Source organism: Ciona robusta, chromosome 3 (genome assembly GCF_009617815.1).
Source record: "Ciona robusta chromosome 3, ASM961781v2".
NCBI classification, from domain to species: domain Eukaryota; kingdom Metazoa; phylum Chordata; class Ascidiacea; order Phlebobranchia; family Cionidae; genus Ciona; species Ciona robusta.
The window spans coordinates 9,465,534-9,479,037 of record NC_143237.1 but is presented as its reverse complement, the minus strand read 5'-3'; the positions used below and the strand labels follow the sequence as shown (position 1 = coordinate 9,479,037).

Below are 13,504 nucleotides of genomic sequence, written 5' to 3'. Positions count from 1 at the left end.
ATCTATTGCATCTCAGTTAGTGGAAATAACGTGCAGGATATGCGAAGGCGCATGGCCTACTCAATACACGGCCTAGGAATACACCGAAACTGCTCAGAAAATAAGAGGCCTATTGACGCGAACAATGCCCATTATAATTTATTATTACGTCGCGGTTTTATGAATGGATTTTGCTGTCTGGCTGTAGTTTTTGCATCAAATACCAGTTTATTTACCAATCCCGGTTAAATTACCTTATTTGAATTTGTTTCACTCTTAAACCTTTTATTCCACAGTTACCAAACCATCACCCAGCCAATGTAATCTGTTTAAACGTTTTGAGTAAAGTTACAAAAATACAAAAGGCGACGATAGGCATCCGTAATGCGATACCTCGTATAACGTATTTTCTACAAGCCCTACATTTAGGTGCATTGTAAATGCGATTTTATGTTACGAGTTCTTACGAGAACTTGTTTTGGTACGGTAGGCTACACTTGAATAAGCCTATAATGTTTCTGATAGCTATATACGGTACTTACTGGTGTATTGATGTAATAAAAAACAAACATAGTACTGTGGGGTAAAATGGGACATATAGTATCCAAATATCGTGTTTTAAACAATTAACAACGGTCAATGGGAGTCATGAGAATATTGTTTAATAATTCTTTGAATGTTTTTTGTTTACTTCCCAATGGGACGATAAATTTTAATGAAATTTGTCCCATCTTTCCTTACCCTACTATATATTAGACTTTACGCAACACATACTGAAACATTCGTTACGAGACATTGTTAATCAGTAATAGTTTTGTAGCACAAAACTTTTCACAATTCACGGCCCGAGAAACCTTGAAATTGGTTCCAGGCGCGGTTTCCTAAAGACCCCCCACCCTTTTACGCTTCATAAACCACACTTAACTTACGCTTTGATATATGCTACATTGCTACAATATATGGGCTTGGCTGTTCAGTGACTTGTTGTGTTTTTTGTTCTACAGGCCATACTATCAAACATGGGCTCTCCACAGTGAGGCTAATTTACGCGGAAATACTTGATACGTTGAAGCTATATACAGTTAATATCCTTGCATGTATGAGGAATACATGGCGCTATACACGCTTACCACTAATAGGTTGTGTGTATATACCATAGGGTAATACTGTTAGCACGTATAATATCCTAGATTTCCTAATCGTGTTATAACAACTCCCTTCTTAGGCCTGAGAATTTGTTTTAAATTTTTTAGTTGTTCAGGGAGTTAAAGAGAGTTAAATACCCCTCATAGCATATAGACTGTAAACCTGTACCTGTTTTTAGAAACTTGTTCGTCCGTGTTCAAACATAGTCTTTGTAAAACGGTAGTTTCCAACTGCCAATTTTAAAGGCTTACTATTGTGTGGTAAGGCACCGCTAGGACTTAAATCTCATATTTCTTGATCTTGTTTTGAACAATTTAAAACGCTGTATCGAATCGTGGGGGCTACGAGTATATATAGTAGGATGGGGGAAGATGGGACACCTTTTCATACTATTTTCTCGTCCCGCATGGTAGTAAACAAAAAACATTCAAAGAAATATAAAACCGTATCCTCACGACTCTAATAGACCGTTATTATTTGTTTAAAAAAATGGTCAGGATGTTTGGATATTATGTGCTAAAGGTGTCCTATCTTCCCCCACACCACTATAATTCTATAAATACTCCTTGATTATAAATGAGACGATTAAGTAAAATATAAAATATACCTGCCTCTTGCTTAACTTACTATATTTTGTTTCTGCTTAGCAAATATTAATATAGAATTCTTTTTATGTCACGTAACTTGGCAAAAAGATGACAAAAAGATTTTTTCACTAAAACCCTTTGTTGCCAATCCGGCACTTAACCGCGTTTGCTCCAATCTATAGAAGTTATACTAACGGGCTAAATTCAAATTTGGTAAAAACATTTACCGACAAACTTACATACTTAACTTGTAATCAAGAACAAGGTGTTTGAAACACAACAGCCGTTATAAAAAATGGACACAATTAAGTTAGCATGTACGATTGCAACATATAGTAGAGTAGAGGGAGATGGGACAATCTTTCATTCTATTTTCTCGTCCCATTTAGTACTAAACAAAAAATACAAAAAAAGTATAATAAAACCGTATTCTCACGACTCCGGTAGACCGTTGTTAATTGTTTAAAACACGAACAAGATATTTAGAAATTATGAGCTAAAGGTGTCCCATCTTCCCCAACCATACTATATGTATGGTTAGCATCTAATAACAAAACTATACACACATACTAATATATGCTTAAGCATCCTTTAATGCTTGGCCTTATACTTTGACTTTACCCGCCCTTTTAAGATACGTTTCTATGATGCCTTTACTCTGCGTTTAATAAACCACGGCCATAACAGTTTCCACCCACAAAGTATAACTTCTCATTGTAAAACATCTTATTTATTTTTCCTAACCGCCATACATACGTCTACGACCCACACAATACAGTATATAAGTCACAATGCGGCGTAATTACAATTCTATGAATAGGAACTACCGGGCGACGCTTTTATTCTGTAACCAAGGGAAAGATTGTGTCATTGTTGTTTTAAATTAGCTTCCGAACTTTGTTGGCTGTAGCCGCACTTTTAAACTGATAACTTGTGTGCACATGCTTAAAAAATAAGGGGATATTATATTCGTACTTATTAAAAATCGCTCTTAGCTTATATATGAGCCCTGAAAAGTACGTTAGTCTGTTCTATATGAGTTAGTCCTTACGGCATTGCATGCTAAATATGGGGTACATGTGGGATTGAAAAAGAAGTTTTCTTAAGTATAAAATTGGTTGGGGTAAGATGGGACAATTTCAATTCTGTTTTCTCGTTTCATTTGGTGGTAAACAAAGAACATTCGAAGAATTATAAAACCAAAATCCACGACTCTCATGAACAATAGGTAATTGTTTAAAGCACGATTAGGATGTTTAAGTAATATTTGGTAAAGGTGCTGTTCCGTCTCAATTCACAGTAGATATACAATGTTTATTAATAAGTTGTCTGTCGGGTGTCACGCTTTTATCTAGTCTAGACTCTAAAACATTATTTTGTTCTTTTTTTCATCAATAAGCGTGTTTTAACAACTGTTATTTGTTTTACCGTTAACACCAGTCTTTTCGTTTTGTTAACCATTACGTTCTTCGAAAAATAGAGTGCGTTTGCGATATGGTTTATATAACCCAACAAGTACCAACTTTTTATTGCACAAAACAACGAATTCGACACACTCGCAAACATATTTGTAAGGTAATAGAACCTTATACACAACTTAAGCTCAAAAAATGAATGTGTAAAACAGTTCAATAATCTTAACTATGTCATGAAACTCGTAACATCGACAATGAGTATATATGATTTCATTTGTTTGAAAAGTTTTATAATTCCTCCTTTACTTCGTCGTACAACTCATCGCCTTCTTCTTCAAGAACAGCTTCATCAGTCAAGAAATCTTGAACTAAGCTGCTGGCCGTCGAGGTTATTTCATCCTTGCTCAGTAGTTTGTCTTTGTTTGCGTCTGCTTGGTAAAATAGTTCTTGTAGTTTCTGAAATAAATATTTGGATATTTGAGTATGATTGTTGTCTCTCCATACCACCTTAATTTAAAAATACATTTTACTGGCCCCAGAATTTGGGGCATTAAATATAAATTAAAACTGTAACAAAATTCTGTAAATGATTTTATACCACTTAATTGAACGATAAAAGAATGAAAATAAGAATTATTTTACCCTTTATACGTACTAGGCTATAACTCTCTTTATTTCTAAAGTGTAAATATAAGTTCGTATTTAGTTAAAGTAGAATACATTACCTCTAAAGCCTCCCTTTTCTGTTTTGCTTCCATCTCTCTTGGAAGAGTTTTATAAGTTATTTTTAAAAGATTTATCAACGTGGTTGTGCCGTTCTCCGAGAAGGCGTCGGCAAATACCAAACTGAAACATTCACGTTATTATTGTGGTGGGGTAAATACAGCTTGTAAGACATATAGTAGAGTGGGGGAAGATGGGACACTTTTTAATCTGTTGCCTTGTTCATTTTGGCAGTAAACGAAGAACATTCAGAGAAATATAAAACTCGGCCTTAACGACTCCCATAAATTGTTGTTAATTGTTCAAAACACGATCAAAATATATTTATAGATATAATGTGCTAAAAGGTGTCCCCTTCCCCTATACTATATGAACACTATAGACTTGGATTCTAAATATAGAACAACGTTTCGACATTAAATAAACTAATTGCGTGTCCTACTTTCGGTTTGGGGAAGTTTTTACTTGTTTTAGAAAGATATTTTTGAGGGGGGGGGGGGGGATATTATGTTTTTTGTTTAGGAAGTAAATTTTGGGGAAGGTATACTGTTTAAAACAAACTGTTTTTTTTGTTTTACTTACTCTTCAATTTTGATGCCATTGTGTAAGCGATAGTTCCATAACGTGTCATATTCTGGAATACCTGCGAGACTTTTCTCACACTCTTCTCTATGTTTAAATTCTTTAGAACTTCTCCACCAAATATTGATCGCTAAGTTTCGAGTTTGAGAAGAATTAACGTGATGAAACCAACTGAAATAAATGCAAGATATGTGATCAAGAAAACTGAATACTTTGTAAACAATTTTTATTGGTAGGACTTTTATAATTAAATAAGTCATTAAATATATACAGTACTGTAGGGGAAGATAGGACACCTGTAGCACATGATATAGAAACATTCTGATCGTGTTTTAAACAATTGACAATGGTTTGTGGGGGTTGTGTTTTACAAATTCTTTGAATGTTTTTTGTTTACTACCAAATGGGACAAGAAAGTAGAACAAAAATGTGTCCTATCTTACCCCACCCTACTATATATATTATACGTGTAGAGAACATTGGTTGTAGATATACTCACTTCTTTGGTATATAAAAGCAATCTCCTGCCTCCATATTCGCGATGTACCAAGGTAATTTGCCTAACGTTGGGTACTTGTGCATGTCGACTTTTTCAACGTCAACTGAACTAAAACCCCTATCGGGATTATCGATGGGAACGAGGTCGGCATGTTTCTGTTAAATTGAGTATTCTTTTAATTTTAATCAGGAAAGCTCAAAATCTATAGTAAAAATATAAAATAAGCACAATACTTAAAAGTGAAAAGGTTTTTTTAAAGTTATTTCTACTCTCATAAGAAAAGGAATTTTCATTTTCTAAAGTACTTTCTACTCTTATAAAATTCGTTTTCATGGATCTGCACAGAATTATATTATTACCCTGTCAATCATGACAAATTCCTTTGTCCCATCAAGCACACAGTTAAGATTTTCGAACGAATCGTTGTGAAGGACAGATTTTGTACCGCCGGATGAGAGCCACATGATCACCATATTCAGTCGATCCAAGAATCCCTGGCACAGAAGACATTTCGGTACGAATGCTTCCTCTGTAAATTATTGCAGACGGTTGCTGTAGTGTATAACGTGTTGTAGGTTGGGGTATAAGATGGTTTTATTATCTTTTTTAGACTCAGTTGGTGGTAAATAAAGAAATATATAGTAGGGTTAGGGAAGATGGGATACCTTTGGCGTATAATATCCGCGTTTTAAACAGTTAACAACGGTCTATGGAAGTCTTGAGCATATAGTTTTACAATTTTTTGAACGTTCTCTGTTTACTCTACTGCATGGGACGAGAAAATGGAGTTTAAAGGTGTCCCAACTTCCCCTATCCTACTATATAATCGTAGCCTCACGACTTTAAAAGAAAGTTGTTAATTGTTTATAACACGAGTAGAATATATGAGTTATTATGTGCTAAAGGTATCTCATCCTACCCTGGAGTATTTTAGTGGAAAATAATATAAAATCCAAACTTACTTGTAAAGGCTTCTGGTGGAAACATTGTCTGCACAACATAAACATCTTCTTTCTCATAGATGGAAAGATAGTTTGATAAATTCATCGTACGTGGAGGATTGTTTCTATCTTCTTTCTTAGCTGTTTCGACTAACACTTCAAAGTCACCATGTTTCTCTCTGCAAAAATGAAATATGAGGTGAAATATAGAAGACTGAGATGGATATCGTTTTACAGTAAATACTGAATATTACACTATTTATATTCGTGTTTTTAACAATAATCAACGGTTTTTTATACATCAGTGTGGGAGTTTGGGGTCGTAAAAATATTTGTTTACAAAGAACATTAAAAGAATTAAAAAGTCATATCCTTACAACCCCCATATAGGCCGTCGTTAATTGTTTAAAACACGGTCAGAACATTTGGATATTATGTGCTAAGGTCCCGTATTCCCCCACTGTAGGCTACCATATTAACATTTAAAAAAATCTAACCTTAAATATTCATCACTCTTCATATCGTTAAAGTTAGGAAACTTCTTTGCTATTCCTTTAAACACAACTGGTACCCCAGGTTTGACGTAATTATCGTAAAACTCGATTGGGTTTGGGAGATCGTCTCTTTCCTCTATAGGCATGGGTGGCATGTGTGAACCAATGGGTTGCATGTGACCTGGTGGGTCATCTGCCACAACAACAACAGCTAGTTGCACAACGCAGTATAGAATTACAAAACCGAACTTCATGTTCTGTCTATGCCTATATTGAGGAACCATAATTTTAGCAACAGCTACACTATACATATACTGAAATATTTGCTGAATAAGCTATATGACACTTTGCAATCGACCTTACCGCAACGCCGTTGATTCGTAAATGTGTTAGCAACCTAGCTATATGGAGTTAGACTATACTGCATTGCACTCTGCTTGTTAGTGACTCATAACATGCTGTAGTCTGGATTATTGATGGACGTTTTCCCGTTTGCCAACCATAGGTTTTATATCACTGCGAAATAGAATCAAAGTCCAAAAAGCAGCTTTAGTTTGACTATAGCCTCATGTAGTTTTAGTAAAACTTTCTTCTTTTATAAAGAAATATCTTCCAATATGAACACATAGAATGTGCAAGTATATGAATTGCTTCGAACGCTCTACTTGTTTGCCTAACTTAAGCAGGCCGCTGTCAAATAAACTTTACTTCACTGATTATTAAATTAACTAGCTGTAACTCGACCTGCTTAGTACGACGTAAAGTTACGTCTGTAAAGAAGCCATGCTCTGCACAATTGTGCTGCCAGGAAGTGGCTCGACTCTTATTATTTCCCTGGTTTTAAGTACAGCTGAATTTCCACTTACGTACATTGCAAACTATGGATTGTGGTCACGTAGTCTAAGTTTCATTATAAAACGTAAACTAACCGCACGTTACGAAAAGCAAGTGACATAGTACGCATCGTGAACCGTTGTGTGTATACGAGCACCATCGCTTAGTATATTTGGATTCGAGTTTTAAAAACTATTTTGAAAAATTGTGGTGGGTGGGGGTGGGAAAAGTGAACCATTGCTGGTATTTGGATGTGACGAGAACCCACGGTTTTCCTGCTCGCCGTGCTCGGATCTAAAGCTTCCATTGAAAGAAACGCTTGGGGTCGCAACTCCGCTGTCGTATTGTCTGATTTGTCTGGTTTCGTTACAAACCGTATGGCCAGCTTGCTGTTTTGTTTCCTGAATAAAAGCCAGTACACAGCTTGCGTCCCATTTCGCACGCGGTATCATATGTGTACGCGGGTAACTGGTTGGACGACTGCTGAAATCCTGACTGCCAAGTTCCCCTACAGGCAGCATAAACTCCTTGAGGTAGCTGGTGTCGCCAGCAAAGGATTGTGGACGTTGATCACAACTTTCATACATGCTGCGACTGCGATTAAGATAAGCGTCCTTGGCAGTGGGGCTTCGGTTGATTTCGCTTTTACATCGAGCGACTTTCTGCCGCTGTCGCTTTATCTCGCTTTTCTGTCGGCCGATTTCTCGTTTGTTGAGTCGATCTTTAGTTACCACGCTTCCACATCGTTTGCAGCATCTCTTTTCAGTTGCTCTGCGGGTTATTCTACCTGGCGAATTCGGCGCGCTGTTGCTGATGTACCTCACCGGTACAGTTGCTTTACCAGAGTTCGAGGCATTGACGACTGAACCAATCCCATCTTCCACGTACGTCGATATGCAAGTAGTGCTCCCATATAAAGGCTCGCACATACTTTGATTCCTTCGTAGGAAGTGATGTGAGTTTACGAGTCTTTTCCGAGTCACAAATGGTCGATTTCTGTCGCAGCACTGGGCGATAACCCACAAAGTAAACAGAACGAATAGGAAGAGGACAACCGCAACGCAACTGTAGATCAGAGTGTATGATATTGGTGAAAGTGCTTGTAAACCATCCCTCGGTGGTGCTTGGACACTATTTGTATCCACCGCTGTGGAAAAAACTCTCTCTCCCATAATTTATCCTCAGCTGAAGTCGTTCGCATGGGGAAGACAACCTCTATGATATGACGTCGACTTTCTGTAGGTAAATTCAGTAAATAAATCAGACGATATACCAAAACCTATTTTATACGGATGAAACGAACTTTTAGCATCAGCGTCCTGAGCAACAAAATAGATATTTTTTATGTTTTAAAACTTACTCCGTGTTTGGAGTTTAATATTTGAACATTTTTATAAAACTTACCTTAAGCCCACGTAGATAAATGCAACAAAAGAAACAAACGCCACGCAACTGGTCGCTGTAACGGTGATCAGGACAATTTGCCACGATTTCAAGCTTTCCCCGCTAAAAGCAACAAAACTCGTTAGAAACAACCGAAACGAATTTATGCCGCATTATGCTCTTTACATTTCACGCTCCTGCTTACCTGTCAACACTGGGTGAAGCATCTGAAGATAAATAATCACCGACGCTGTTATTTTCTTGGATTTCAAATCTATTTTGGTTGGTAGTGATATCGCTGATCCTCTGAGGCACAGTTGTAGAGTATACTATTTCTATGGTTGTACTATCACGTGGTAAACTCGTAGTCGCTCTCGGTGAAGTAACCGCTTTTGTACTCTGAGTTGTAGGTACGTCTAACAAAACATAAGTAACATATAAAACATCTTATCCTGTATGTTCAAGTTATAACACTTAATATATCGACGTTCTGCTCTTACCTGAAGTAATTTGCAAAGCTGTGCTTGTATCCTTATGGTAGGACTGTGGCGTTGTGGGAATCGAAACAGTAGTTTGATAAGAGGTGCTTGTGGCTTTCAATACTGATAAAGAAAGTGCATGTAGAATTGTAGCGACTGTGTGGGTGCATTATTCATATACAGTATGTATATAGTACAGCTGGGGGGACACCGTTTTTTGGTCTATTTTCTTGGCCCATTTGGCAGTAAACAAAGAACATTCAAAAAATATAAAATCGCATCCTCACGACTTCCATATAGACCGTTGTTAGTTGTTCAAAACACGATCAGGATATTTGAACATTATATGCTAGAGGTGTCCCATCTTCTTCCACAATACTATACATAACGCGGTTTGGCATCGCGGTTTAAAAGTTTCATGTTTCTAAAGCCATACCTTCAGCAAACAAATTAAAGCGTGTAAGTAGCGTAGTTTGTGACTTCCTGCGTCTGGCATGGCATAAATATTAATGGCGGCTCTTGTTAATTATTAATTCCCTGTGACGCCGATTGCGTTACTCATTGTAAACATAACCAGGCGACGATGCCGCGAAATTGCCATTACGCCATAAGAAAATCGGGTGGGGGCGTGTAATCTTGTACACAGAATACTGTCTTGTGTCGTAGTGTCATCACTTTATTGCCACTGGCGATAAGCCCGGTGGTCGGTCGGTTACGTCATGCGTGGAGAAACTGCTCGCCATTACGAATAACTGTGAATAATTACGACGGAATACGATAGTCACAGCTACTAAAAGCCTATACGATTAAAGTAAGGCGGTATTGAACGTTGAAGGGATTTTGTTCGTTTCTTAGCAATGATAACGACCGAATGCGATCGAAGTGAAACGATAATAGGGTGCGATCGAAGCAGAGAGTTACGCCGGTGCAAGATTTTTATAAACGATCGATCCGGTACAAGTGCTCGGGCGCAAGCATATTTTATCGATATTTCAGACAACTCGACACAACATTGCCTCGGTCTGGTGTGTGTCAGGGGACAGGGCTGGCTACTTACCACGAAAAGCGATACGGAATCCTGCCCTGGAGTCCGTGCTGTCGCTGACGAAGCGAACGTGGACGAAGTTGCCTCGGGATCGAACTATTTCACTCGCTGGAGAACAGAATCGTTTTGGCGACGTGCCCAAGATGTGTGATATCTCAATGTAATCGAACCTGAAAACCCAAAACAGAAACCGTCGATTGGCGCCTATCCAATGGAGTTTGGTGGTTGATTTTAGCGATAAAGTTGGGTTAGGTTGTATAAACATTCACTTACAAACACAAAGTTGAAGTTTCGATTTGAATATCTATGAAACGTAGTTCGATGACGTCGTTAACATTCGGTGCCCGAATCAGCCAATCACAGCGGGCTCTTTCCGGATATCGGATCGGATAGTTGGGCGACTCTATCACACCTATAGATAGATACGTGTGTGAGTGAGATTAAAGTTGCAGATCGGAACTTAACTAAGACAACTGCCTATGACAACTGTAAGTCGACCCCCATGCGTGCAGAAACATGTTTAGTGTTCCCGCTTCAACGAACTCAAGATAACTCGTCACAGTCGCAGATTACGAACTGTACACAAACCACCGCAATGACATAACAAGTCGGTCGGTGCTTCCCGTCTTACTTATAATTACGGATTTGACAAAATAAATAAAAATCCAGAACACAGCAAAAACACGCTAAAATCTTTCTGGTAACATCACACGACCTTTATTTCTTACTTATAATAAAACTTCCGTTACTTTAACTATTGCTTCGTTTGATAAAATGGCGTATCTAGACTATAATCGCTACGGTTTGTGTTTTGGTTCTCTTACACTGATAAATATATTTAATTTACGGAATTATATTAATTACGAAAGCAAAAGCACAAACCTTTCCGCCTGTTGACAATTACTCCTCCACAAATGTTGTCGTTCGAGTCCATTCCTCCGCTGTTATCATGCTCGAGTCCCTGGCCTAAATTGTGTGTAAGTACCAATTGACGTTGGTCGGCTATTATTAAGTTAATTGTATGTAGTCCTGTATTGTGCGTGCGCTTTAGCGTTCTGCACTTGAGATTTAATTTTAAGTACTACTTGCTTATAAGTAGCAAGCATTAATCCTATAACAAAGATTCAGACTTAACGAGTATGTGCAAACGTCTGTTCATTCCCTTACCCACTTCATAACAGCATCCACTTAAAAAAAAGCCAAATACCAAAACAAAACATGAAATAACTTACATTTTGCGACCATTGTGAGAGAAATTAAAATCCAGTATGAACGAATTCGTTTCCATTTTCTTCCTAATGACATATCTTGCACGTTGACTGCTATCCGCTCTAAAAAAGCTGCTTCTGTGTTCGCTGCCGGCGACGTTTGAAATTCAATCCCCGCTATAATAAACTCTCTTCTTTATGAATCACTAAAATTGACTTCTGCTTGGGCGAGCGCTGGAGAAGGTAAAGCCATCCAGAAAAGAAAGCGACTTATGAGTGGTCATCAAGGTAAACAGATAAAGCAATCGTTGGCGGATCGCTACACTTACCGTTATTCAATCGTTTCAATCGAAATTTACTCAAGGGCCCAAGAGAGTAGCTCTCTACGCTTCAGTGCAGGACGCCTTATGACCAGGTGCGTATCGACGATATGAAGGAATACCCCTGAGATTCAAGTACTGACAATTTGAACCGCCTTCTTGATCGGCAAGAAGTGCGTTATACACACAGGGGTTGCGGTTAACAGGCGCTCGAAGCTATTTACTGCGTTTAAAACCTCGCACACCACTTCGCGTTCAATTCCCGTGCGTGCTTTGAATACAACAGCAGCGATCGTGCATATTTTATGAAGTGCAACTGGGATTACAAGCAATCAGTTTTAGTTGTTTTCCAAACCTTTCTCTTTTCGTATGTTGGCGTCTACTTCTTCCAAATATTGGCTTGCATTATATTGTTTATGTTTGAGTGACGTTTCCGTTTCAACCCTGTCCTGCCTGGCTTAAACGTAATTTCGTGTTTTTCCCTCGCACTTAAGAGTTTCATGGATGTTCTGGCGCAATTTAACGTGCGGAAACACATGTGCTGGAACTTTAAACAGCCTTTAAAATATTAAAAAGGACCAATACCAATATGTTATTTGGCACCTCTTTCTAGCGTTTGGGTCGTTGCGGTTTTATCTATTCCCAAAGATGACGTAATACAAATTGGGTGCAACCATTAGACGACATGTCGCGACACCAAACAAGCGAATTAAAACGATGTACAAGAAGTCTCGTCGTGACGTCAACCAGTACTAACATGCACAAGCTTCTTCAAATAACGCATTGTAAAGTAAAGTTATATAAATAGTAACTGGTAATTAAGCTGGCACGAGATGTATGGAATTCCAACGACTGTCGTTATGTGTATGTGCACGAGGTGTATGGAATTCTAACGACTTATTTATACTACGCAAGTATAAATAAGTTACATTCGTTCAATGATGTTTGTTGGCGCTAAGTTAAAATCGACAACTTGTTTATTTCGCATTGGGCTTACATTTAATTTGTAAAGCATTTGGTGTGAGACCGAAGCTTCAACAGTCTCGGGTAATTCGTTATTGGACTTGTGGACATTGGAAGTTAAAATATCAGGTGCGTAGTTTTGGTAATGCAGCACTATATACTTTGTGAAGCAATGCATATTTTATTCGCGCCAAATCTAATATACGAAATTTAAACTGAAAACGTTTTTGCACCGTATATTGAAATTATATTTCGCATTGCCCATTTAGGCCATTTATCCCACAATGAAAGTACTATGTGGAGAATTAGCTTGAAATGTACACAGGCGACCCCAGCACGTAATCCTATATTTAAATGACTGTAATTTTATACAAGGATGAATTAAATATGGCAGCTTTTGCTATAATTCCTCAACTTACGACGCACAGCCATAATTGTCAAGGAGGTCGTTCTTAATCTTCAATTGCAAATTAATAATTTACGCCCTGGTGTTATACGGTGTCACTGTTGTTTGTATCTTCTTTATGTATAACGAAACATCTTTATTCATACAGAATAAATCGGGAAAAGTTTTGCTGGGTACATGCATATATAACGTTTATAAAGTAGGATGGGGAAAAACGGGATACCTTTAGCTTTTTAGCACATAAAATAAAATAAAAGAATAAAAAGGTGTCCCATTTTCCTCTCGCCCTACTACATGCATTCACAAGTTTATTTCTACACATCGTTTTTTGGCCGAAGTTCATGGTTTTTGATGTTTTCTCTTCTTGGATTGGACATAAAACAGCATTGACTTCACATGTTTTCAGCACTTTGTTCTCTGTTTGTGTGTACATTTAATCAACCCCACAAAAGTCGATGCAAATCGATAAGAAACAAACAAAAGAAAAAAAATAATTTACA

At 37.7% G+C, this 13,504-nt stretch overlaps 2 protein-coding genes across 2 annotated transcripts; both read right to left on the bottom strand.

The window, feature by feature from the left end:
* Positions 1-3,198: 3,198 nt before the first annotated feature.
* Positions 3,199-6,891, bottom strand: LOC149739190 (bifunctional peptidase and (3S)-lysyl hydroxylase JMJD7-like). The gene is made up of 7 exons (XM_089874223.1): positions 6,370-6,891; positions 5,894-6,051; positions 5,291-5,460; positions 4,932-5,086; positions 4,433-4,603; positions 3,853-3,973; positions 3,199-3,583 (listed from the first exon to the last, which is right to left on the bottom strand). Exons 1-7 carry the CDS (start codon positions 6,675-6,677, stop codon positions 3,416-3,418), a joined length of 1,251 nt encoding a protein of 416 aa, XP_089730349.1. The 5' UTR covers positions 6,678-6,891; the 3' UTR covers positions 3,199-3,415.
* A 360-nt stretch (positions 6,892-7,251) lies between these two features.
* On the bottom strand, positions 7,252-12,243 carry LOC149739189 (uncharacterized). The gene is made up of 9 exons (XM_089874240.1): positions 11,645-12,243; positions 11,340-11,549; positions 10,990-11,073; positions 10,381-10,519; positions 10,120-10,277; positions 9,084-9,185; positions 8,789-8,999; positions 8,605-8,706; positions 7,252-8,436 (listed from the first exon to the last, which is right to left on the bottom strand). The coding sequence occupies exons 2-9, from the start codon at positions 11,410-11,412 to the stop codon at positions 8,382-8,384; spliced, it is 924 nt and encodes a 307-aa protein (XP_089730366.1). The 5' UTR covers positions 11,413-11,549; positions 11,645-12,243; the 3' UTR covers positions 7,252-8,381.
* Positions 12,244-13,504: the final 1,261 nt, after the last annotated feature.